This window comes from Tinamus guttatus, unplaced genomic scaffold (assembly GCF_059628265.1).
Source record: "Tinamus guttatus ecotype Peru unplaced genomic scaffold, ASM5962826v1 Tinamus_guttatus_pri_ptg000546l, whole genome shotgun sequence".
NCBI lineage: Eukaryota > Metazoa > Chordata > Aves > Tinamiformes > Tinamidae > Tinamus > Tinamus guttatus.
The window spans coordinates 2603287-2626954 of NW_028289080.1; the positions used below are offsets into that span (position 1 = coordinate 2603287).

Here is a 23668-nt window from a genome sequence, read left to right on the forward strand (position 1 = left end):
TGAAGCTGCCGCTGTGGAGGCCACCCCAGTTCTGGGGGGAGACATCTGTGCCATCCGTGGCGAGGGAGGGCAGCCCAGCACCAGCGGATGTCACCGCACCGGCCCCGGGGCGAGGACAGGGGTGTCTCCTGCCCCAGCCCACTGTCTGGGAGAGGCGGATGCGGGAAGGAGGCACCGCCCGCCCTCTCTCTCCCAAGCCGTGTCCCAGTTCTCAGTTCCAGCGTGAGGCCAGGGCTCCTCTGGAAGCAGCTCCACGCTGCAAAAGCCGCCGCCACAGGCAGCCCTGTGAGCCCGCTCACACGTCCCCCTCAGTCACCAGGCGGTAGAAGTCCGTGCGGGCCCCGTAGTGGCGCAGCCCCAGGTCCGAGACGTCCACGTCCAGGCGCCGGCCGTCTCGCAGCGGCGGCTCCTCTGGAGCCCCGGCCACCGGCGCCGCCGGCAGGTCGCTCATGCGAGGGGGTGGCAGGCCACGGAAGAGGGACCCGCGCAGGCCTGGAACGAGGGGAGAGATGGGCCGGGCAGCCAGGGGAAGGGGCCGCTCTGGGCGGGAGAGCGGCACGCACGGAGCCGCGGCGGGGGGCAAGGACCGGTACCCAGGTCTCCATCGGGGTGCGGGTCAGCGCGGCTCTCCGGGTCGCTGCTGTGCAGGATCAGCATGGGGTCCTTGTCCTCCTGCAGCCGTGTCTGCGGGTCTCCCATGGTGGCCCGGAAAGCCACCTTGCGGGGCAGCGCCAGGCACAGCTCCTTCCAGAAGTCTGATGACGGGGTCTGCGTGGGGCAGGCAGGGAAGGAAGAGTCACGCGGGGACCACGGGGAAGGAAAGCCGGGCCTGGCACCACACGGATGCTCCGAGCGCCGCTGGCAGCTGAGCCCGGCGAGACCTCCTAGAGCTCCAAGTGCTCCTTGCGGAGCTGGGAGCAGAGCCAAGACCCGAGCAGGGAGGCGCAGACGGTGCAACGGGTACATGGGAGGTTTCTGGGCTGTGCCGCCCATGGCACGAGGGCTGTGCCACCCCATGGCACCGTGCCATGCACGGCCCAACCTGCCCCAACGCTCCCAGGAGTGGCAGGGCTCAGCCCAACGCCAAAACCGGGAGTGAGCAGAGCCGGGCAGCATCACAGCAAACCGCTCTCCGGCAACGCCGGGTCGCGCTGCCTCGAAGAGCGACCTGCCCCGCTGAGTAACAGTGAGGCCGTGGCAGGACCCAGCACCAGCTCCCAGCCGCGGCCACACGGAAACGGGAGAGCCGGCCGTGTCCCCCTTACCATGGAGCTGGCTCGCCACACCAGCAAGGTCACGGCGCTCCTGTGCTGCTTCAGGAGGCTGATGGCTGGGTGCGCCACGTCCCGGTACTGGCTCTCGAAGACGATGAAGATGGGTTTCCTGGAAAGCTCCAGCAACCTCCAAAGCCCTTCCCTGCAAGGCAGGCGCGTGGCAGGAGGAAGGTGAAGGACGTTGGAGTACCGGGCGCTGCTCAAATCTGGCTTAAGGGGGGACCCTCTCCCACCAGGAGCAAGCAGGCGCTGCCGCTCTCACCTGAAGCTGCCGTGGCACCACTCTTGCTCCAGATACGCCAGCGAGAGGACCACAATGAGGCGCCGGCACCGGCTCACGTTCATGACAAGGTCTGCCGAAGGCTCTGCGAGGGCAGCACAAGAGCAGTCGGGCATCCGCAGCGCGCTCCGGGCACGTCCCTGCCCTTGGTCATGGCAACCGGCATCACGCTTCGGCCCGTCCTTACCTGAGTTGGACAGGATGGTTCTATCGTCCAGGAAGAGCTTGTAGCCATGCCGATTCTCCAGCTGCGGCTTCATGATGAAGTGGACAAACTTCTTGTCGTCGGGGGTGTTGGCGTGGGACACGTAGGCATCGTAGAGCTTTCCATCTGCGCCAAGCACCCAGGGAGGCCCCGGGAAAAGGGAGGAATAACGCTAAGGAGGAGCTGGCCCCGGTGGCTCCTGCCTTTGGCCCCAGAGGCAATGTGCCCGCCACGGTGCTGGGACACAGGTGCTGGGACACAGGTGCCACCCCCCGACTTGGGTGCTCACCACCCCAGGAGGGACGGAGTGGGAGGCAACGTGCAGCTAACACTCAGCAGCGCCCGCAAACGCCCCTCCGTGCCCGCCCGTGGGCTCACCGTTGATCTCCAGCTCCCCATAGCGGTCCCGGTACCAGAGGAGCGCGCTCAGGCGACACTTGACGTAGAGCACGGCCAAAAGCGCCAGGAGCCCCAGCACAGCCAGGGCCGCCAGCACCGCGCTCACGTGGCCCGCGGCCTCTGCAAAGCAAGGGGCCCCGCAGGTTTGGGGGCAGCTGGAGCGTCCTGGCTTGCAAAACCCCCTTTCTTCCCCGCTCCCGCAGCCCGTGGCCGTGCGCCGGGCCCCACCTGCCCTGCGCAGCGTGAAGGTGGCCGTGGCGTTGCCGAGCCAGCACGCGTAGACGCCGAAGTCGGCGTCCTGGCTCAGGTTGAGCGGCAGGACGCTGGCGAGGAGGCGCTCCGAGGCCGCGAGGCCCGTCCTGGCACACGGGGGAGAAGCGGGCGGCTCGATGAGCGGCGCCAGCCCCCGGTGGGCGGCACGCACCGGCGCCGGCCACTTACCAGGCGGTGTCTCGGCTGCTGCCGGCGTCCAGCCAGCGCCCGTCCTTGGCCCAGGCCGCCACGGGCTCGCAGCGCCCGCCGGCCACCCAGCGCGCCGTGCAGTTCAGCGCCACGCGGCTCCCCAGCGCCAGCTCCAGGCTCTCGTTGGCGGCCGGGGACACCATTTCGGGGCTGCAGGGGCCTGCGGGAGGGAGAGCAGAGCGGCCGTGGGAGCTGCCGGGCGGCTCTGCGGGAAAAGCAGGTCTCCCATACCCGGGGTCTGCCCGCTGGCAAAGTTTCCAGCGGTTTTGAGGAGATGGGGGAGCCCAGGGGGTCTGGCTGGCGGCAGAGCTGCTTGGCCGGGCGCTCTCCCGCCAGCACGGGGAGCGGGGTTCAAGGAAGAATCCTACCCGCCACGGCGTCCACCCAGGCAGCGCCTGGCTGAGACCCTGGTGTCGGCATCGCCGGCGGGACGCACGGAAAAGGAGGGCCCCGCGGCCCCGTCTTCCGCGGGGCAAAGTCCACGCAGGGCCGCTGTGGAGGCGGCTCCGGAGCTGGAATGAATCAGAAATGGTGATACGGGGAGAGCCCGTGGAGCCCCCTGCCCCTGCGCTGCCGGCGCGAAGGTGACCGGCCCAGCGCGCGGTGTTGGAAGACAGCGGGACGCGGGGTCAAGGTACAGCAGGGCAGAGGCTGGAGCGCCGCGGGGCGGACGGAGGAATTTCTCCTCCTTCGCTACGTCTTTGCGGCCAGGTTTCCGTTTGGAGCCAAGGGCAGAGCCAAGGGCACAGCCTGCGCCTTGGGGCATTTCTATGGGAAAACCCGCAGCAGCCACGGAGGGATCCGCTCGCTCCCGCCCCGCGTGCCTGCACGGGAAGCCGGACCAGGCTTGGTGGATAACGCAAGCCCCGAAGCAGCGCCGAGTGGTTTTGGGGGTGCCCAGCTCTGCTGCGGAGAGCGGCGTCACGGAGGTGGCCCAAGAGGCGAGGGGGACAACGCACAGGCAAAGCGGCCACCGCGGAGGAGCAAAGCTCAGGCAGGAAGGGGAGCGCGAGGCTGGCGCAGAGGGCAGCCATCGCCGCCACGTTTACCTGGGCTGTTCCGCACGCCGCTGCCCGGCCGCCCCGCTCGGGCGCTGCTCGGTCCGACTGCAGTTTCGTTTTCTTTCCTTGATTCTATTTATTTATTTATTTGCTTCCTCCTCCTCCTCCTCTCCAGGCCCCCAAAGGCTCTGCCGCAGGCGGCTCTCCTCCCACCCCTATGGCCGGCTGCCCGGCCGCCCTCCTCCCTCCCTCCTGCTGCTCCACCTCCGGCTCCACCTGCACCTGTGCGGAACAGAAAGGGCTCCAACCGGCTGGAAGGGATGGAGAGATGGATAAATAAATAAATAAACAAATAGGGAAAAGTGCAGGAAACTCATGGCAACCCACCCAACCTGTCTGCCCTGCTGCCCTGAGGGCCAGCGTGTGCAGGGAACCACTGTGCCATCCAGGCAGCTCAGCCGCAGAGTTTATATTAATCAGCCTTTATTGCTTTTCCTCTGTGTTTTTTTTTTCCAAGCAAATATGAAAAAAAATCATTGTAAAGTGTAAGCTGCTCCAGCAGGTCATACTCCTGGCCGAGGCCATTTCCACTACCTGCCTCCTGTGGAGCTGCAGCCTTGATGCCTTAAATGCTCTTTGGGAGGATGGGATGGGTTTGGGGATGCTCCCGCAGGAGCCTCCGGGCGCTGGGATGGTCCCACTTGCCAAATGGCTGCTGGCAGCAGGATGAGGAGGGGGCAAGGGGAAACAGGGGCTCGTTGGCCAGGGATGGCTGGGACAGTCGTTCCAGGCGCGAGGCGAGGCGGGATGGCCTCTCCAGGCCACCGGGGCAGCAGGAGGGCGAGTGTCTCCGTGCGCGTCCCCGCGGGCGCCCCCCGCGTTTCCCTGGCGACGGCCGGGAGGCGGGAGCGGCCGCCCCGCGCGGGGCACGCTGGGTAGTGTAGTCCCGCCGCGCCCGCGGCGCCGCGGGACCGCCCCTCCCGCCGCAGCCGCCGAACTACCGCTCCCAGCGTGCCCCGCGCGGAGAAGGCGGTGGCTCCCCGCGGCCGCCATTTTGTCGCTCACTGCAGGCCGGCGTTCGAGCGCGTTGTATCGTCACCGTTTTATGGCAAATCGCCCTCAAAGCAAACTGCAACGCGCTCGGGCGGCGCCCCCAGGGATGGTGGCAATAAAGTGGAGAGCGAGGCGCTTTCTTGGGCTTTTGCAAGCCCGGCTGCGCGGGCGTGAGGTTTATTTCTGTTTCGGCCTTCGCGGTTGGGTCAGCGGCGAGCACCCCTGCGCACGAGACGGGCCGGCTAACGGCCGGGTTTTGCGGCGGGTTGGGGTTGCAGCCATAGGGTAGTTGTGGTCGCGAGGGTTGGCTGGCGTTGGCAGCGGTGAGGGAGCAGCAAAGCCACTGAAGGCAGAGTGAGAGGGGCCCAAGTGCAAAAAAAAAAAAAAAAGGCAGGGAGAGAGCTGGCAAATGAAGCTGAAATGAGCTAGCTGGCGTTTCCTGCTGCATCTCAGTCCTTGTGATTTGCAGGGGGGAAGGTGGCCAAGGCTGGCTGCACAGCAGGTGCTTCTGAGCTTCTTGAGAAGGCACCAAGCTCGAGTCGCTGCTTTGGAGGACCCTAAAGCTGTGCCAGGAAGATCCCTCTCCCCTGGGCCATATGTGTATCCTCTTCTGCTCCACAGCTGGCGATGCACCGCGGTCTGTTAGCGACATGAAAGCGTCTCCCCAGCAATTTGGCGTCCTGGAAAGGCACCGTCCGTGCTGCCTGCCGCGTCTCCTCGTGGTGTTGTGCGTTTCGCAGCGCTCTGCCCCTGCGAAGCCGCTGTCGTGTTGTTTCATGCTTCAAGTCCAAGCGCAGCCACAGCCGGGGGGCTGTGTCTCTGCGGGCAGTGCTGCAGCGGTGGCTCCTCCGCCTCTGGCACTGCAGGCTGGGGAGGGGGTCTCAGGGCAGTGTTTCTCGGTGAGGCGCGCTATACGTCGGTGGAGTACTCCATTGTGCTGCGGGAGAGAGGAAAGGGTCGTCGTGGAAGGAAGCTATCCACGTCGGAGAGCAGTGGGGAATTGGAAAGTATTCGGGGTGGGAATGGGGCCTCTTGCCAAGGATAAATGACAAGGCGGTGATCGGCTGTTTGGGGCAAACAGGCAGTCGGAAGCAGACGGGAGCCCCGGCAGCGCGGTGTTCCATGAGCCCCACGTAGCCCTGCGCCCTGCCCCGGCCTGGAGCCCAGAGGTGGCAGCTGGGCCTGGGAGAGCAGTGGCGTGGGGAGAGCCCTGGTAAAGGACAGCAGCACTAGGAAGGCCCAGCCTACGGTTCTCTCAATAGTTTTTTTTTTTTTTTTCAGCAAAAATCGAAAATCCGTAAAAGGAAAATTTGAACAAAATCGTTCTTTTATTTATTTATTTATTTATTTTTTAAGTCGTGTGGGACTCATTTCAGTGAACTAACCAATCATACTGATGGTGGTGGAGAGAAATGGACCCTCATTTAGTGGTAAAGTCCTAAAATGAGTGTTAGGGTTGTGCAGTGGTCAGGGGGCCTGGGAGAGACCTGATTCTCCAGCTAGTCAGGTCTCCTCCTCCTGCCGGAGACAGTGGCACCCCTGAGGACAGTGGCCCCTGAGACCTTCTCAGGTATCACCCACCTCAGTCCTTTTTGCAGCTTGGTGTATTTTTCATCCAGAATATGGTTCTTAACCGACTGGGGGACATCGGGGACATACCAGGCCGCAATGAATTTGACGCACAGAGCCACATGCTGAAAAAAGGACACGGAACCACCACAGGCAGTGAGAGCTGGTGCCGGGAGAGACGAGCAAGGGTTGCGTGTCCAGCGCCTCCCAGCCAAGGGCGGGAGCTCCCGGAGCCTCCTCTTCCTCCTCCCTCCCGCTGGCCTCTGGCAGCTCCTGTCACGCTCACCTCGAAGAGGATTAGGAAGGCAAGGCGGGCTGCGAACACGTGCCAGAACTGGGCGGTGTAGCTGTAGTCGTCGGCGTTCCTGTAATCTCGGTACCTGCAGCGCAGCCCCGTCAGCGCCCCCAGCCAGGCTCCACGGGGCCTGGGGGAGCTGCGGCTTCCTTGGCGGTCGCCTCCTTCCTCCCAGCCCTCCTCTGCAGCCCGGCTGCGGCGTGCGGGGGGACGCCACGGCGCGGGGCCGGGGGGCAGTGGCTCAGAGCTGCTCCTACCTGCACTCCGTGACTCCCTGTCTCGCAAAGTCCGGCAGCTGCGCAGGCAGTCGCATGTGTGGCTCAAAGTCCCGCGTGCGGAAGGTGGAGAGGCTGTGGTTGATGTAGCCGCTTAGGCAGCTGTGAAGGGAGAAAGGGCATTTCCAGGCCCATCCGCCCGCTGGCGAGCGGGGGTCCTGGTTCAGTGCCACGCTGCGAGTGTGGGCACACCTCGCTAAAGCGTGGCACTGCTGCATCTCCCGCGGATGGAGAGAAGGGCCCCAGGCTGCTTGCTACAAGGCTCGTTCTCCTGCAGCTGCTGCTTTTAAGCTTTCCCTCGCGTGTGCGTTCTCAGACTAGGAGTAAACCACCTGGAAAACTCCGCTTTTCCCCCTGTTTCCTGTACTCTGGCACAGGAGGCTGCTCAGAGCCTCGGCCTCCCTGCGGGCGGCAGGGCAGGATGCTGCGGGGAGGGCCCTGGCAGGGCGGGAGCAGCGGGGTGGTGGCACTCACTCCAGGGCAGTGCTGTTGCCCGTCGCGCAGGGGCTGTGCGTTGTACTTGTAGACCTGCATGGGAATGAAGTCGGATGTGATGGCGATCACCAGTCCATTGCCAATGACAGCCAGGATGCCGATGGCTTCCAGGACCTGCAGCCAGATTCCTGCGAGAGAAGAGCGGTCAGTGAGGCTCCCTGCCACCGTCCCTGTGCCACTGCGCTCACTCGGGGACAAGTTTGTCTTGGCCAAAGAGGACTGGGACAAGGAGGGAGAGCTTCCAGCTGTCCCGCTGCCTCTCGGGGACAGAAATAGCTTCTCCTTCCCCAGTGCATGGCTCTTCCCTCCACGGCGAAGTACTGCCAAGCCCTGGCAATGGGAGCCTCGAGAGCCCGCGCTGGGGAGGCCACTTGGTGCCAGAGTGTCCCGCGGTGGGGAGCGCTCCCAGGGCCCGTCTCACCAATGTCGTTGGCCTTCCTGGGCACCATGCGCCGCCGGAAGTGAACCATCTTGATGGCATCCAGGCGGATCTCGACCAGGTTGTTGATGAAAGCCAGCACCGGGGCAAGTGGGAAGGCGGCAATGAAAATGGTGGTGTAGCTGTACTGGATCACTGTGCGAGGAGAAAATGCCCGTCGTGGAGGCAGCGCAGGGCAGGCAGCCCGCGGTGACCTGGCCTGGCCTGGGCATGCCTCGTGGTGCCCGCTGTGACAGCTCTTGGAGCAGGGCTGGTCCCAAAGCTCGCTCGTCCCTCTGCCAGGGCTGGCAGGACTCATGCGTAGGGACGGATATCCGCACCGCTCCATCCCCCGGGGCTCCCCTCGCACTGGGGGCCTGGCTGTCCCTCCTCCCCTGCCCCACGTACCCATCTCCAGGAACTCGTCAAACAAGCTGAAGGGGTGGACTTCGTTGAGCTGGTAGTTGCTGAGCCACCACTGTTTGCAGGGGTCCTCAGCCTCCTCCTCCTCCCCCAGGATGGTGTTTTTCTTCTTGGGGAGCTTCTGCTTCTTGCATATGTGGGTTATCCATCTGCAAAGGGAGGGAGTGCATGGGTGGAGGATCCGAACGTTGGCTAAGCAGGGCCCAGCTGCTGCCCAGGACAGCCCTTGGGACCACAGCGAGGGGAGAGGAAACTCTGAGGCCAAGGGCTGTGCGCAGGAGCACCTGGAGCGCCCCGTGGGCCGGGGAAAGGCTTACGGGACCAGGTACTCCACGAAATTGCTGAGGGTCTGCTTGAGGATAGTGATGGTGGCCATCTGGATGAAGAGGTCGGTGATGCAGCCGCTGGGGTGGCACTGCAGAGGGACAAGGGGACAGGAATGCCGCTCTATGAGTTGGGAGCGCAGCCCGCGGGGCAGGACGGAGCCGGGGCTCGGCAGGGCGGTGGCGTGGGGTCAGCGCGGCGGCAAGCCCCTCACCTCCTCCAACCTCCACTCGCCGGCCACGCGCACGTAGTTCCCCGGGCGCCCGTTGATCCTGCGCAGAGAGGCGGCAGCAGTGATGCCCGCCGAGCCCGCCGCTGCCCCGCGCTTGAGGTGAACATCCAGCTGCTGGGTGCCACGGAGGGGCTCCCCACCCATGGAGAAAAGCTGTGGCCCTCCCGATGTCCCAGCAGCTCGGGACGGGCAGAAGGGTCCCAGCATGGCCAACCCTCCCATCGCTTGCACCAGCTGCCCTGGACACGGGCGCTGTGTGCGGAACGAGAGGAGCTGGGCTGTGCTGGCACGGGGAGCCTCCGGGGCTCTCCGAGGTTTCCTCGGGCAGAGCCAGGGGCACGTGGCCCAGCGCTGCTCTCGCCCCGGCAGGACGCGCTCACCGGCCCAGAAAGAAGGCGATGTAGATGAGCGAGGAGAAGTTGGTGAAGAACTGGAAGGTGAAGATCTTCACGGTGAAGTTGTTCTCGCGCTGCGAGAAGGTCCGTGGTTTCTCTGGGGATAGGAGCAGAGCGCGGGGCCTTGTGTCACCAGCCGGCAGGGAGACCTTGCCCCGCTCACCCTGGAGCCCATGGACGGCTCCCTGGAGGTTGGCCTCCCTGGCCCTTCGCCTGAGCCCATTGTGCCAGGAGCCCTCGGAGGGGAGCGAGCCCAGCTCAGCAAGGGGCTGGGACAGGAGGGGTCCTGCCATCCGCCGGCTCTCAGCAGCCGCCCCGGCTCTGTGCTTCCCCGGGGCTCAGCCCTGCGAGCTGGCTGCCCCTCTGAAGCACAGCGAGGCCGGGGAGACAGCTGAGGGCCGGCGGATGGAGCTGCGTGGTGGGCAGCGTAAGGGCCAGGGGTCTGACTGCCTCCGCGGAGCAGGGGGTGCTCTGCTGCGGCCCGCCGGCACCGCTGGGCGGCTCGGCGCCGTGGAACGCGGGTGCGCGCCCGCTGCCCTTACCCAGGTCGCAGAGAAAGAGGGCCACGTGCCTGTTCACCTGCGGGAGAGACGTGTAAAGCGCCAGAGTAGCATGGTCGGGAGGAGAGCAAGGAGAAGGCCCCCGTTCCCTCGCAGCGTGCTCCGTACCTTGGTCATGATGACGATGGTGAAGTAGTGCAGGACGGCGCCTGTCAGCACGGCCAGTGTGTTGGCGTGCTCGCGGATGAACTCCGAGGCGCTCTGTGTGAAGAGCGCCATGGCCACCACCCGGTAAATGACCAGCGCGTGGGCGATGCCGATGAGCACGGCAATCTGCGGAGAAGGAGGGGAGGAGGGTGACAGAGGGCTCTGCGTGGGGGGAAGCGCCCTGCCGGTCACAGGCAGCGCTCTTCAGAGAGCATCATCCCCGTAAGAGGCTTCGTAGGGCGGGCCTTTCCATCTGAACTACTTGGCCAGACTCCTTGCAGCATTCCAGGGGGAGACACAAGTGTCTAGGGGGCATTTGGCCTCTTTCTGCTCTGTGTGTGTCGTGGTGCAGGCTCTGGTGTGCCAATCCTCACAAACCTGTGTGCGTGGCACCCCCCAGCAGCGTGCCTGAGTAAGGCGCTTACCATGAGCAGAACCAAGAGGATAACGATGGTGCTGCGGAAGTAGGAGTGCTGGTACCGCCGAGGTTCGTGCAGGGGGTTATTGATCAGCTCCATAGCCAGTTCCTCCTGGAAAAATGGGAAAGAGAGGGTTATCGGAGCCGTGCCTATATGCTGGCAAGTCCAGGGGTGGTTGTGCCGATGGAGAGTGTTGGTAAGTGTTTTTTCCTGCAGAGGTGTGTCCAGCAGGAACAGACTCTGGCAATGACCGTGGCTGTGTGGTTGTATATGCAGAGGCACTGCGGAGAGATCCAGGTGCCAGGACTGCCTGGCAGGAGAGACAGGCACTGACAGGGTTTCGCTCCGAGCGTTGCACCGGGAGAGGCTCCCAGCACCATGCCCTTCTCTCCTGAAAAGTCAAGTGATCTGGGACACTGTCTGGAAGCAATGCCCATCTCCCTGTGGACTGATTGCTGCCACTGCCCTCTGCAAAAAAATGATAACCCCTCACTGCCAGCTGGCCATCCAGCAGATACCTCTCAGGTTGGGCTTCCTGAAAAATGCAGGTGACATTTTTCTGTGCAGGAGCTGCTGCCCGCTTTGGGAAGTAGCTTGCAGGCATGAGCTCCCAAGGCAAGGCAAGCCGAGCCACAGTGGGGCATGGCCCTGATGAAGTGCAAGCCCTTGTGCAGATGGGGAGGTGAGTAGCATTTGCTGCACTCTCTGGAGGGGTCTGCTCTGTCCCGCCAGGACTGGAGGTGAGGGGGCTGTGTGCTGTGTCTCTTCTGTAGATCTTGCCTGGAAAGAGAAAAGCACCAAGCAGGAGAGATGACATCCTCACCTCATCGTCATCCCACTCGTACAGGTTCCACTGGGTGACCACGGTGGCCCTGTGTCTCTTCCACAGCTCCAGGAACGCAGTGGCTGCAGGTGAAGAAGGGATCGCTCAGAGAATGATGCCCAGAGTTGGCTCTGGAGAAGACACTGCCCCTCCGTCCCATAAAGCAGGTCAGAGTCACTTCACACGCGTTGACACCTACCCCAGATGGCCATGACCATGGCGAACAAAACTGTCCCCTCGTTGTCAATCATGTGAGCGATCTGGAAAAGGAGGTCAAGGAAGAATGTGATGTGGGGGCAGCTGGGTGTCAGGGCTCTGCCATCCTGAGCTCTGGGGAGAAGACTGTGCTCACACAGTCCAGGCAAGTGGGTCTTCTTGCCAACCCCATCCCACAGAGACTGTAGGAGGGCAAAATGCAGGGAGGCGGGGGGCACTGGAGGCTTGTGAGACTGCTGTAAACCTCCCTTTACCTTGGTGGTGTTGGAGGCCTCGTATGGCTAATATACATCCCTGTCATTACAGCGTTAGCATAGCCGCATTTCGCAGGTGGCTTTTGTTTCCAGTATTGAGGGTACTGCAGAAGCTGGAGACATTTGCATGTCCTTTGCCCTGGGCCTGTCTCAAGAAGGGCACTACCTACCTTGGCATAGGTGCAGGTGTCGGAGAGCAACCAGAACGGGCACTTCTGGTCACAGAGCGGGCACATGATGGTGGTGTTGGCTTTGCAGATCTCCTTGCTAGGAAGGGAAGCAAAGGAGAGCAGCGGCGGCTTGGCGTCCGCTCAGGGCTGCATACCCAGAGGGGTCACGAGCGGGGTGCGTGCTCAGCATCCCCGCGTGCCTTACCTCACCTGGCTGGAGCTGAGCGCTGTAATCCCAAACACAAAGATGAGCGTTCCGACCACGGAAGCGATTCCCAGCAGGCAGGTGTACCAGCCCAGCCAGGCGAAGTACAGGGCTATCTTCTCACCGAAGTAGCTCCTGGAAAGAAAGGCTGGGGGTGGGATAAGCTTCAGAGGTGGTGGAGGGCACCGTGCAGGGCCGGGCATTGCAGCAGCACGTCCAAGGTGACCCCCAGGGGGCAATAGCTGGGTCTCCCTGCACGTGGCTCTGGGCGATTGTGTGAGGATGCAGCAAGGAGCACCGTGGACATCGCTGCAGCACCATAAAGACCTGCTCAGAGAACAGCTTCAACTGAGAGGTGAGCTCAGAGCGGAAAGCACCACGAGGCTGTCGCAGCCTCAATTGGCTTGGTCCGTAGTGCCTGATATGGGACATGCTGTTATGTGGGCGTTTGGAGAGGCCAGCATGTCTCAGAGCTCTCAGCAGACCAATTTCCTTTCTCTTTTCATCTCTCTCCCTGCAATTCTTTCATGGTCCCCCCCTCTTTCATTTAGAAACAAGAGCTGTGCTACTGTGAGTTTTAATATAGCTAGGGCATCCCCTTGCTGCCTTTAACGTCCCAGGTTCAGCCTCAGGCCAAACGTGATGCACTGGTGCTCTCCACACAGGAATAAAGGGAGTAGGTGGCTTAAAAGGAAACAGGCCAATTAAAAACAGCGCTGATGCGGGGGTTGTTTCATCCTGCTAAATTAGCAGATGGAGCTTGGTGCCACTGGATACCCCTTAGGCTAAGAATTTAACAGACTTCAGAAGAAGGCCAGTCTGTGTGAGAAGAGCCAGGTTCAAGGTAATGATGTGAGGGATGCCTGGGGGTCCTGGGAAGGCTGTGAAGCTCTCTGGGTTTCAGGCAGGGTGTCTCGCTGCGACCGCTTGGCTAGTGGGGTCAGCTGGGCCTCGCTGCCTGCGTTACCTGATATTCTCAATCGGCTGTTCATAACAGATGTCTCTCCATCGAGCCCATTTCTCCTTTATAAATAGTTTTTTTTCTTCTCTCTGGGGAGCGGAGGAGTTGGTCAGACAGGGGAACATGGGGGCAGTCTTAGTGCCCATGCCCAGGTCATGTTTACCGCATGCCAGGCCCCATTGGGTCCTGTCCTTCACCCACACGTCTGCTTCTTCAGCCTCCATAACCAAAGCTCTCCTCGCCCCAGCCCTGCTGCTCTGCTCCTCTTGGCTTTTTCCCTGAGGTTCCTGCTTGCTCGGCCTCACCTCGTGCAGTGGAAACGCCGTCTCAAAGACCTTCTTCTTCATCAGTTCGCACAGCTTCTCTGAGAGCAGAGCGCAACGGGGAGGGTTAGCGAGAAGAAGCTTTGGTGTCTGCCCTGCATGCTCCCTGCCGGGCAGAGTGACCCCAAACCTTTTCTGAAGCCTTTGTGGGGGCAAAAGTGCCTGGGAAAGGCTGAGCTAGTCCAGAGGGATCAGGGATAATTCTGGCTGTCATACATTGCTGCAGGCTGCGCTGGGGCTGATCTGGGAGCAAACCAGGCTGGCCGGCCCAGAGGGACAGCAGGAGCACCGGCACCCTGCCCCATCCATGTCCTGGGGTGCCAGGGAAGCACAAGCTGTCCTGGGAACACAGGGCAGAGGTGGCGGGCAGCCGGAATCAGGGATTTGGGGGCAGGAAATAACAGGATCTACTTGCTACTAAACCCAATCTACCAGCCTGTAGATGCAGCGACAAGTCGGCCTCTTTGGGCTGAACCCCAGTTCAAGCTGTGCATCAAGCTCTGCATCCATATACGTACACTTACCGAGGTCAGGAGGCACCGTGTTATGCAGAATGAAGTTCACAATCCGTATCCTGAGCGAGGAGAAGCGGGGGTTAAAGGCTGTTTGGGGGATGCGGACTGGCGGGAAAGAAGAGCCCAAGACCCCAGGGCAGAAGGGGGAAAGAAAAGATGGCTTGGCTATGGACAGTGAGGAACTGGCAGCTTAGCACCACACTGCAGTGGTAGGTGATATTCTGTGGAATGGGAATTCCAGGGATGCCTGGAAATGGGAAGCCTGTCAAGACCCTGAGCTGAACTGGAAAAATCAGTGCTAGTGTGGAGGAAGGGGAGCGCGAGGCGCAGGTAGGCAGGAGCTCCGCTCGGTACCCACCTGGTGGTCACTGGCACATTATGCTGGTCACTGGGCTTTGCAGCCTGCTGTCCGGGCTCCTCAGGAGCCATTGGTATTTCTGGAAGATCCATTCTGGGGCACGCACCCCATGAAACAGCTTCTTGTCTTCAATTTTCTAGGGGGTGGAAGGGAAGAGAAGGGCTGTTAGAGTAGCGCTGTCCGAGCCAAGGGCCTGGCCAGAGGGACTCGCACAGAGCGGCAGCAATCTGGATGGAAGCAGAGGCAAGAGGCTGGAGAGCTCCATTTTCCGGGAGAGCAGGGTGCTACAAGATACCCCGGGATCAGTTTTTCCCTCCCATGGCCCCTCACCTTGATGGTGAACCCCTTCTTGCTCAGCTCGTCCAGGAACTTCTTCCTCTTGATCTCCTTCTCGCTGCCCATTTCATGGATGTCGCTCACAAGGACAAAATCCCACTCCGGTTCGCCCTGCCCACAGGAAAACGTAGGGAATTAATGGAGGGAATTCCTCGCAGCCTCTCAGGGTGGATCTGGGGGAAAAGGGTGGTTTGGCATCTCTTCCCCCATGTTAGAAGGTCCTCAGGGACTGGAAGTGAGCGGGAGAGTGAGGATGGGGAAACTGAGTCAGCCCGTGGCTGTAAGGTCCTCCCTTTTCCCCTTGTGGGAGCTGTACTGAGCTCTGTGTGAGTGCAGAGGGAGCCAGACTTACCAGGGCAGGCGGCTCCAGATCATCTTCAGACTCTCTCAAGGGAGTCAGCAAAATTTCATCCTGTGGAAGAGAAAAGCAGAGGAGGCTTCAGTATGAGCCCTGGGAGATCCTGGGTCTGGACTTGGAGCAAAGTGTCCCTGCAGGCATCTAGGAGGCCCTGTGACCACCCAGATCAGAGTCTTACCCCACTGCTGGAGCAACTGGACCAAGCTGCTCTGCTCCAGCTGCTAAAAGCAAGCGAGAAACACTCCTTTTTATTTATTTCTTTTTAGTGGTGCGTGGAAACCTGCCTCTGATAGTACAAACAAGCATTTTGCACTCTTGCCTGCTGCCCCAGCACATGGCAGGATGCAGAGGCTCTGGGAGATGCTCTGAGCTCTGCAGCTCAGGCCGCTTGGCAGCCGTAGAAGAAAGACACCCTGCGAGGGAGCAGGGACAGGAGGTACTTGGGCATACCCGGCCTGGCTGGCCTGGAGGCAGGCGGAGCTGTGTGGCTGGGCAGCACGGACCCGCCAAGAGGGATTTTGGCCTGTCAGCCAAGCCGTGAGGTTGGATAAAACTGCTGGAGAAGAGCAGGGTACGTGCCAGCGCCAGCCCCTTTTCCTTCTGGTTTATGTGAGGAAAAGGCTCCAAAATAAGGGCAGGTGGGACTGCAGGCCACCCTGCCTTTTGGGGGCAGAGGTGATTCACGTCTGTTGCACAGCTGTTTGGGAGGAGATGAATCCCTGAGGATTGCAAAGGGTGTTTGAGAAGCAGGTTCACGGCGTGGCCCCATAGACGGTTATGCTGCCGTTCCCTGGGGCACGGTGACGCAGCTGCCAGGGGTGGCGATATCGGCAGTCAATATTGCCATCCGAGTAGGAGTCCCAGGAGAGCGGCCGGACGAGTTGATCCAGCCGTCACCTCCGGAGAAGAGCGCCCATGGTGCAACCCAGCCGTGCAGGGAGCTCTGCATCCCACGTTCTCCCTGGAGAACTAGACCCTGGGAGCGGAGCGGAGCAGGATGGGGAAAGGACTGAAATGCTGCTCACAGCGCTCGAATGTGGAGCCCTGAGCTCACCTGGAGCGAAGGGGCCCTGCAGCCTGGAAAGCCAAATGGGGAAGGTTAAAACCGTGCCAGGAAGGCATTTGATCACTGGGCGAAAGGAGGAGAGCGGGCTGCCTTGCTGCTTGCCGATGCGCCGCGCTTGGCGAGCCTTGCTGGGAGAAGCCGGCGGCTTGGTGGGCTTCCCCTCCGAGGTGCTGCTAGGAGAAGGAACCTGCAGCAGTGCTGCCCGCTGATGCTGGCACGGATCTAGGTTGGCATCACCTCTGCTGCTTGTGTTATTTCATTCCCGCCCAGCTGGTTTCTCTCAATCCCTGTACACACCAGCCTCATGCCACGAAGATGCTGCTCTGGAAGCCGCTTTTAAAGCTGCTTCTGAGCCTCCTTTTCCTTCGAAGCTTTGGGTGAGAGCGAGGAAACCCCTGCCCCAAGAGGCGTCCTCATCTCCCTTCCTCATAACTCACCAGCTCTGCGTGCAGCCATGCAGGGAGGCTGCTCCGCACCACTGGCAGCGCGAATGTCCCATCCCCACCAAGAGCTTCCGAGCGCTCCCAAAATAACAGGATATGCCTTTAACGCCAAGAGGGACTCATTACTTCCCACTCTTCTTTAGCAGCTCGGCAGGCTTTTCTCTCTGCTCCGTGCGGGCAGAGCTTGGCTCCCATGGGGTGGTATCAAACGCGGACTCTAATCCTTGCTATCAAGGAGGAAGGTGGAAGTTTAGCTTTTTCCTAATCACGTTTGGAGCGGGAGCCATGAGGCGGGAAGGTGGAACAGAGGAAATGTGTGTAGTGAGAAGCAGGAATTTCAATGCAGGAAGAGTCTGCCTGCCCTAAAGAGCACCTCGCTTCTCTCCCGCTGTGGCTCGTGCCTCCTTGGGAGACCATAACACCTTCATACCTCCCCTTGGCTCCTGCCTGGGGGGGAGTTATTCCTTAGGCCACGGGCCTGACCAGGAGGCAGTATCCTGGTTTTCCTTTCTAGCCACACCTCGAGGAGGGTTTTGGGTGGTTGCTCTCACCCACGCTGAGAAGATCAGATCATTCTCTTGGGGATGCTTCCTACCACTGCCTCCCGAGCCCCGCTCCCTTCCCTCGAGCCCTTCCATCTTGTGTCATCGCTTCCTGAGAAATGTGATCATCGCTGATGGAGAAGACACCTGTACAATTATGTTAGGGAGCCCACAAGACCTTTTGAATAAAAGAAATCTAATGTTTTTCTCTTCTTTCAAGCCACACGAGCACAGCTTCCTCAATCCCTCTCTCCCGTTGTTTTATTTCATGGCCTCTAGAAGCACCCGAGAATGCTACCAGGAAAGGCAGTGCCTTGTCCTGCGGAGGTGAAGTTCTCATGTCTCGGTCTTCGCTTGGACAAGAGGGCTGGGCTGGGGGGAAATCTCCCTCTGTCTTATGCTCTGGCACCGATATCTGGGGCCGTGAATAGCCCTTCCAACCCGGCTGCACCGAGAGGCGCTGCGGCATGCTCATCCCTCGGACACGGGTCCTGGGCACGTTCCTCGTGGCACATCCCAGTAAGAACTTCTCGCTGGGAAGAGGAGCTGAGCACCCTTCGGATGCTGGAGTCCCCAGGGAGCCCCGAACCCACGTGGTAGCGCAGATCGTGCCATGCTGCCAAGCCGCAGGTGGTGCAAAATCCCTGGTAGGTGATTTCTGTCCTACCTGCATTGCGAAGCGGAAGGTCTCTTTCTCGCTGGCCCCTTGGCTCCTCTTGGCGGGTCTCTGGGGAGCTGCCCGCGGGGCAGAGGGGCCAGGGTTTGGCCGCCGAGCGCCCTTTGCTTCCCAAGCTCCGCGGGCTGATGTCTCGTGTGAGGCGAGCGGCGACCTGACTTCCGCGTGGGACACTGTCCCGCCTCGGGAGGGAGCTGCCTCTGCCTGGCGAGGAACAGAAACCAGGAGGAGGAGGAGGCGAGAAGGCTGCCCTTCACCCTTGCTCAAGGAGTGGCAAGCCCAGTACCGCCCAGCGAGATAGGCAGGTAACCCTTGGTGGGCAGCTTTCGCAGCTCCTGCCAAGCCTCTGGCTTGCTGGAAACACTTCAGGCCCCCTGGTCTTCCCCCTTCCATGATCTACCAGGAAAACCTTGCTCCCTGCAGGGACCAAGTGGAGGCAGGGAAATCCTTCCTTGCCTTCCTTTGCCACTCAGCAGCTAGCAAAAACATCGCCAAAGTCGTGCGTTTTTGCTCCGGCGTGCGAGACACCTTGTGCTATGGCATGTGGGGCTTCCTCAGCCGCTGTCAACAACTTGGGGAACATCTGCTGGGATTTTATAATCCTTAAGAACAACTATTCCTTCCCCGAGGGCTGAAGAGGGAACCACCAAAGCGTGCTCTGAACGTCGCAAATAGCAGCAGCCTCCTGCCTCCCTGCGCTTAAAAATCTTGTCGCTCTTAAGCGGATAGGATTTACTAGGGTAGAATTACATCAGCTTTCCTGGTGGGCCCATGACCTTTGTGTCATGTCCTGAAAAATCACACCCAAGTCGCCGTGTTGACAAGGCTTGAAGGGCCTCCCCTCAGGGCAGTTTGTGCAGCCGGCCGGGTGAGGACTCTCTTTATCCCCTGTAGCTCTCTGTGAGCATGGGAGAAAGTATGTGCGTCCGTATGAGAGAACGAGGTCTCCTAACGCAGCGCTGAAGGCGCTTTTGGCATCTCCTGCCACAAGGCCAAAGACCTTTGCAGCGTGGGCGCTGCTGGGTTAAACCGAAACAGGGTTGTAAGGAGGTGGGACAGCCACGTGGCTCTGCCTACACATCTGTCTTCCACCTGCAAACTTGGCCAAGGAGGAACAGGAGGACTTTGCTCTCCAGAGGGGCCAGTAATTGAACACGGGCGCCAGCTGCTTCGAGTAGAAGTCCCTCAAGCTCGTAGCTTTGCTGGCTGGTGTGGAAGGTGGATCTGTGCCCACAGGCTGGCCATTTGCCCAAGCTGCTGCTGCCGGGGCAGGGCGGGTGGTCAAATCCTACTGCACTGCAGTATCATGTTGGATTGATAAGCTCAAGCCACATTGGGCAGTGGTTGGGCCTCAGTGAAGCAAGATGGCATTGAAGCCGTCTAGGAGCACTTGTGTGACCCGTTAACCCTAGCCGGGGGCAAAAATGGTAATTTCCATCAGCGGGGTGGTAGCAGACTGCTGAAGGCTTTACTATGATAAACCACTTCAGCTAGAAGGAGGGTGCCTGCCCTCAGCCCTCCTCGTAAGGAGGCTTTCAACGGTGAGCGCCTGCTCCGAGCGCATGGAGGCTGTGCTGCATGAAGGCATCCCTTGTTTAGGATGGTGATAAAACAGTTATCTGCTCTTTCCAGTCCCCAAGGCACTGTTTGTTTTTGTTTTTGTTTTTGTTTTTTTTCAGAATTCAGAGGGCATTGCCTTCCTGTATATCTGTCGAGAAGAGCATGAAAGGAGAAAGATCCCTTGGAAGGTGTTTTTAAGAACGAAAGCACAGCTTTCTGGTTAGCGGGGCTGTGGTCCCTGGAGTGCCTTTATGTCACTTGTGGACTCATTTTGAGCAGAGCTTCTTCATCCTGCCCGGGTATCTTGTTATTCCAGCTGACAGTCTACACAGCCAGCTCCGCATATGTGTTCCCAGCACCAGAGATACTCTTAGATACCACAAAGATTTGGAGTCTGTCTGTGTAGTCTGAATGGGACAAAATGGCTGGAAAACGAAGGAAAAAAAAATAGGAGCTTTCTGTGTGCGTTTATTTATTTGTTTATTTATTGTCCTAATTTTGAAGACATTAAAGTCCGGTTCGAAGTATCCAGGAGAATCTGCTCAATGAAATGGGCAGAAGAGAATTTGTGTTAAGCTTGAAGCCTACCTGCTCTCAGTGAAGGAGTAAAGACGAGCATTGTTTGGAAGCTGGTGATGTTGAACAAGTGCTTGTTGAACCTTTTAAACCTGGAGATCGCTTGTGGGGCATATGTTTCTCAGCAGCTAGTAAAAACCCTGCTAGAGACACTGTGAATGAGAAAGATGGCCAAAAACCTGAGCCTGGCAATAAGCCTGTGTTGGGCCTGAACGCATCCCAAGCTGCTGTCTTCTAGCTCCGCCAACTGTGCTTAGGGATTTGCTTGGGAATTTCGCACTACGTCATGAGGGCGGGCAGAGGGCACAGCCCTCAGCTGCTGATGCCAAGGGCCATTTTGCCCCAGGTCTGTGTGGCAGTACAACTACCTGCATTCCCTCTAAAGCTCAGGCGCATCTATCCAACTTGGAGGCTGTTTAGCTAGAGACCCTGAGAGCTCAGGGCTCCTTTCCAGCGGCCGTGATACGGCTCAGCCTGTGGAAGGAATTGCTGGGCTTGCCCCAAGGTGCCATTCACAGGACAACAGCGCATCCCTTCCTTAGAGTTTTGACCTGTCCCAAAGGCCTGAAGTCACCGTGGTGGATGTAGGCCAACAGGCAGAAGGAGATGAAAGTCCACAAATGACCAAGAGGTGGCTGAACCTGGCTTGGTGACTGCCGGCAGTTGCAGCATCACCTTCGCCATCATCAGGTTTTTCCTTCACGTTTTGCCTATGTCTGAGCTCTAGGCTGCCTCATAAAACATTGCCGAGGGAGTGTTTCAAGTTGGCAGGGGACTCTACAGCGGCCAGGGTTATCACTGTCCGTCTGTACGCCTGGCTTTTCGCAAGGGACAACGTTGCACCTTCTCAGGGAGTCTTTGCGCAAATCCTTTTCACTCCGATGCAGCAACTGCTCAGACAGGGGCTCCCTTTGCTAATGAAGAAAGCAAGCAAGCAGCAGCGTGGCTTTGCCAACGCAGCACGGCTCTTTTTTTTCATATAGAAACACATGACTTCAATGGAGCTGGTAGCCGCAGGCAGCTCCTGGGGCAGCCCCGAAACCCGCACGCTGCCTAGCTGACTGCTGCCATCGTGTGGCCAGCCCCTTCCTTTACAGCCACATAGACATTTTCTCCCAGTTTTTCCCCCCCTCGACTTTCCTTTCTTTGCTCCTGCCAGTTCCTCTCTTAACAGTCTCACGTCGATGCCAGAAGACATTTTGGAAAGCGCCGGACGGTCGGCTGCAGGGAAGAGACCCCGTGCTGGGGTTGGGATTAAATATACAAATATGTTTATATATACAGCAGGCTTGAGACACAGGGTGGCACGAGGGGCACTGGCAGCTTTCTCTCTAGATGTGGGGTATTTGTTTATGTTCCAGAAAACTTTTTTTTTTTTAATGTGAGTTTTTACAGCTTTCTTTTGTCCCTGTGTAATGCAAGGAGCCTGTCTAAAGCGAAGCCACTTTCTTTTAATGACAATTCTGCGTTTCCTTTCTGGCAAGAGACGCAGAGACAGCGGATTCAACACCGCCGCCCTCTGCAAACGCGACGTGGCTGTCCTCGGGGCACGGCGCTGTCCCCTCCCGGCGGAAAGGACATATTTTTAAAGCACATTAACGCCTCTCCTCGTGCCTCCCCGGGCAGCAGGTCTCCACTGAGGCGAGGAGGTGCCTCTGCGTTTCCAGGGCGGCGGAGGAGGAGGAAGGAGCAGGGATGAAGAAGGAGGAGGAGGAGGAGCGCGGCCGTTGGCGCAGGCGGCGCCTCCCACAGTAACGGCCCCAACGGCGCTCACGGCGGGGCGGTTGCCGCGGCAACGGCGGGCGCCCCGCTCCAGTCTCCTCGCCCCGCCCCTTCTCCCCGCCCCGCCCCTTCTCCTGGCCCCGCCCCGCCCCTTCTCCTCGCCCCGCCCCTTCTCCTCGCCCCGCCCCGGCAGCGCTGTGCGCCTGCGCCGACGTGCCGTCGCGCACCGGGGTGGCGCCCCGCCCCCTAGGCCCCCCTCATGAGGGCGGCGGAGTGGGGGGAGCGCGGCCGTTGGCGGCCGTTAGCGCGGCAGGCGCCATGAGGCGCGGCGAGCGGCGCGGCCACGGCGGTGTCCTGGGCAAGGCGGCCCTGGAGGAGCAGCAGCAGCAGCCCCCGCCGCTGCCCAACGGCGGGGTCCCCGCCGCGGCGGAGCGGCCACCCCCAGCCACCTCGCCGCCGCCGCCTCTGCCGCCGGGCCCCGAGAGGGACAGCGCCGGCCTGCGCCGCAGCACCGAGTCCGAGGTGTACGACGATGGCACCAACACCTTCTTCTGGTGAGAGCCGCTGCCCTTGGCGCCACGCTCCCGCATCGCGCCCAGGCCCCGCTCCGCAGCGCGCAGAGCCTCGTCCCCGCTTCCATTTGTGTTTTTGTATACAGAGCAACACGCTGCACGCGTTTCTTATCCCTCAGTCTTGCGGAAGGGCCCTTCTGTCCCTGCTGTTTCCTGAAAGCCAGCTGGAAATCCGAACTTAAAATGTTTAAGTTCGACTGCGTTTTGCTTGGGTTTGTGGTGTGCTGAATCCAGAAAATCAAGGCAAAAACACTTTTATTTTTAATTGCATTTTTTTTTGACAAAGCACCTACTTGCCAAGCACTCCTTTGCTTCACCATGGACCAGGGCAGAGAACGTACTCGGCTGACATTAGAGCCGCCTCTTTGGAACCTGAGCTAAGGGCGAGATGATTTTGGCTGCGGTTTGGCATTAGTGGGTTGAGAAAGGGAGGATGTTTGGCTCTGACCCCGCCAATCTGGGCAGGAGCGGAGGGGAGGAGGTGTTGGTCTTGATGTAGCCACTGATACGAGGTGATATTTCTGCCACTTTCCTTGGTAGAGAAATACCCAGATACCGCTTGGGTCTCCATGCGCTTGCTACGGAAGCACTTGGAGCATACGCAAGTCTAATCCAGGAATAGTGTCGTCCTGAGGACACATGAACTTTCCTGGGGAGGACGCATTAGCATTGCGCATGTAGGCTGATCAAGTAACTGGATCTTCCTGAGGCCTGCTGAGTAGGGTCGGCTTATAAATGGAAAATGGGTAAAACTTGCGTTCTTACTGTCTTGTTAGTCGTTTTCTGAGGGCTTCATAATGCCTGAAGTTTTTGTCTGTTTTTATTGTGTAATCTCTCCTTTTGCACTTTTTTTTCCTGTTATGGTTGTGTCGGTGCACTGTGCAGTCTGCTTTCTTGAAATAAATATATTAAAAAAATCTTTTTTTTTCTGTTGAAAGTACTACTATGCCACCTTTAAGTGCATTTGTTGGCTAGTGTGCCTAGTTGCTTGTGCTGAAAGCCAGGACTTCAAAAAGCTTCTGAAAGCTTCTGGGTTTTTCCTTTTGTTGCTTTTGACCTGTGTGCGACACTGCTGCATGTGCTTTTGGCTAGTGTATCCTTTGGTCATGGCTCAACTTTTGCTCTGATAATCATTATCTCTTGCCCAAACTTAAGTATTTAGTTTGTGGCCCTTGATGCTGTTTTCACACTGCCTATGGATGTTGCCTCAGAAAATTGAAATTTAAGAGGTGCCCCTCCTTTTTTTTTTTTTTTTTTTTTTTTTGGACTATATGAGTTACCGTGAAAGTACCCTTTCCTCTAGAAGTTAACCTTATCTAGGAGATAAGGTTACTCTTATGGCCTGCTCTGTTTGGAGAATTCAAGAATTTGGAACTGGTGAGTAAAGTAAGAAACCATTCTAGAAGTAGTATAGTATAACTTGCAAAAGTAGTTTCCTAGTTTCCTGCTATAAATGCAATCCTCTGAAAACATAATCCTTTTTAGCTATTTGCCTCATCCTTTTATAAGACCTGTTTCCAATAACAGTTTTTAGGTCTTACAAACTTGTAATTGGTTTTGTTTTGAGAGGACAGAACAGTTTGTGTGCTTAGTTTTAATAACTTTAGCCCGGAAAATACTGTATTTTGATTAAATTATGGGATCCCAAATGGTCAGTACCAAGACAACTGTATTTGTCATGAGGAAAAGCAAGCAAAGGAAATGGGAAGGAGCTTTATAAAACATTATTTTGTAACCCCTGAACTAATTTCCAGGGATCTCTTACT

General features: G+C 59.1%; 3 protein-coding genes across 3 annotated transcripts in view; 1 reads left to right on the forward strand and 2 right to left on the reverse strand.

Annotated features, from left to right (window-relative positions):
* Window positions 1-295: 295 nt before the first annotated feature.
* Window positions 296-3040, reverse strand: SIGIRR (single Ig and TIR domain containing). Its single transcript, XM_088534259.1, has 9 exons — window positions 2989-3040; window positions 2600-2780; window positions 2387-2517; window positions 2138-2278; window positions 1742-1885; window positions 1537-1639; window positions 1266-1416; window positions 588-768; window positions 296-492 (listed from the first exon to the last, which is right to left on the reverse strand). The coding sequence occupies exons 1-9, from the start codon at window positions 3038-3040 to the stop codon at window positions 296-298; spliced, it is 1281 nt and encodes a 426-aa protein (XP_088390385.1).
* Window positions 3041-5583: 2543 nt separating this feature from the next.
* Window positions 5584-17469, reverse strand: ANO9 (anoctamin 9). The gene is given in 26 exon segments (XM_088534260.1): window positions 5584-5611; window positions 6256-6368; window positions 6530-6623; window positions 6796-6915; window positions 7288-7328; window positions 7330-7436; window positions 7730-7882; window positions 8135-8298; window positions 8467-8564; window positions 8688-8745; window positions 9086-9197; window positions 9643-9679; window positions 9769-9933; window positions 10233-10337; window positions 11050-11132; window positions 11249-11309; window positions 11690-11786; window positions 11895-12029; window positions 12862-12944; window positions 13161-13219; window positions 13703-13752; window positions 14052-14085; window positions 14088-14187; window positions 14382-14507; window positions 14740-14799; window positions 17464-17469. Coding segments are annotated over 26 exon segments (2289 nt in total).
* Window positions 17470-21648: 4179 nt separating this feature from the next.
* PTDSS2 (phosphatidylserine synthase 2) overlaps window positions 21649-23668 on the forward strand; it is a 35228-nt gene continuing 33208 nt past the window's right edge. Inside the window, exon 1 of the mRNA XM_088534302.1 lies at window positions 21649-21884. Coding sequence (XP_088390428.1) covers window positions 21649-21884 — 236 coding nt within the window. The remainder of the gene's footprint in view (window positions 21885-23668) is intronic.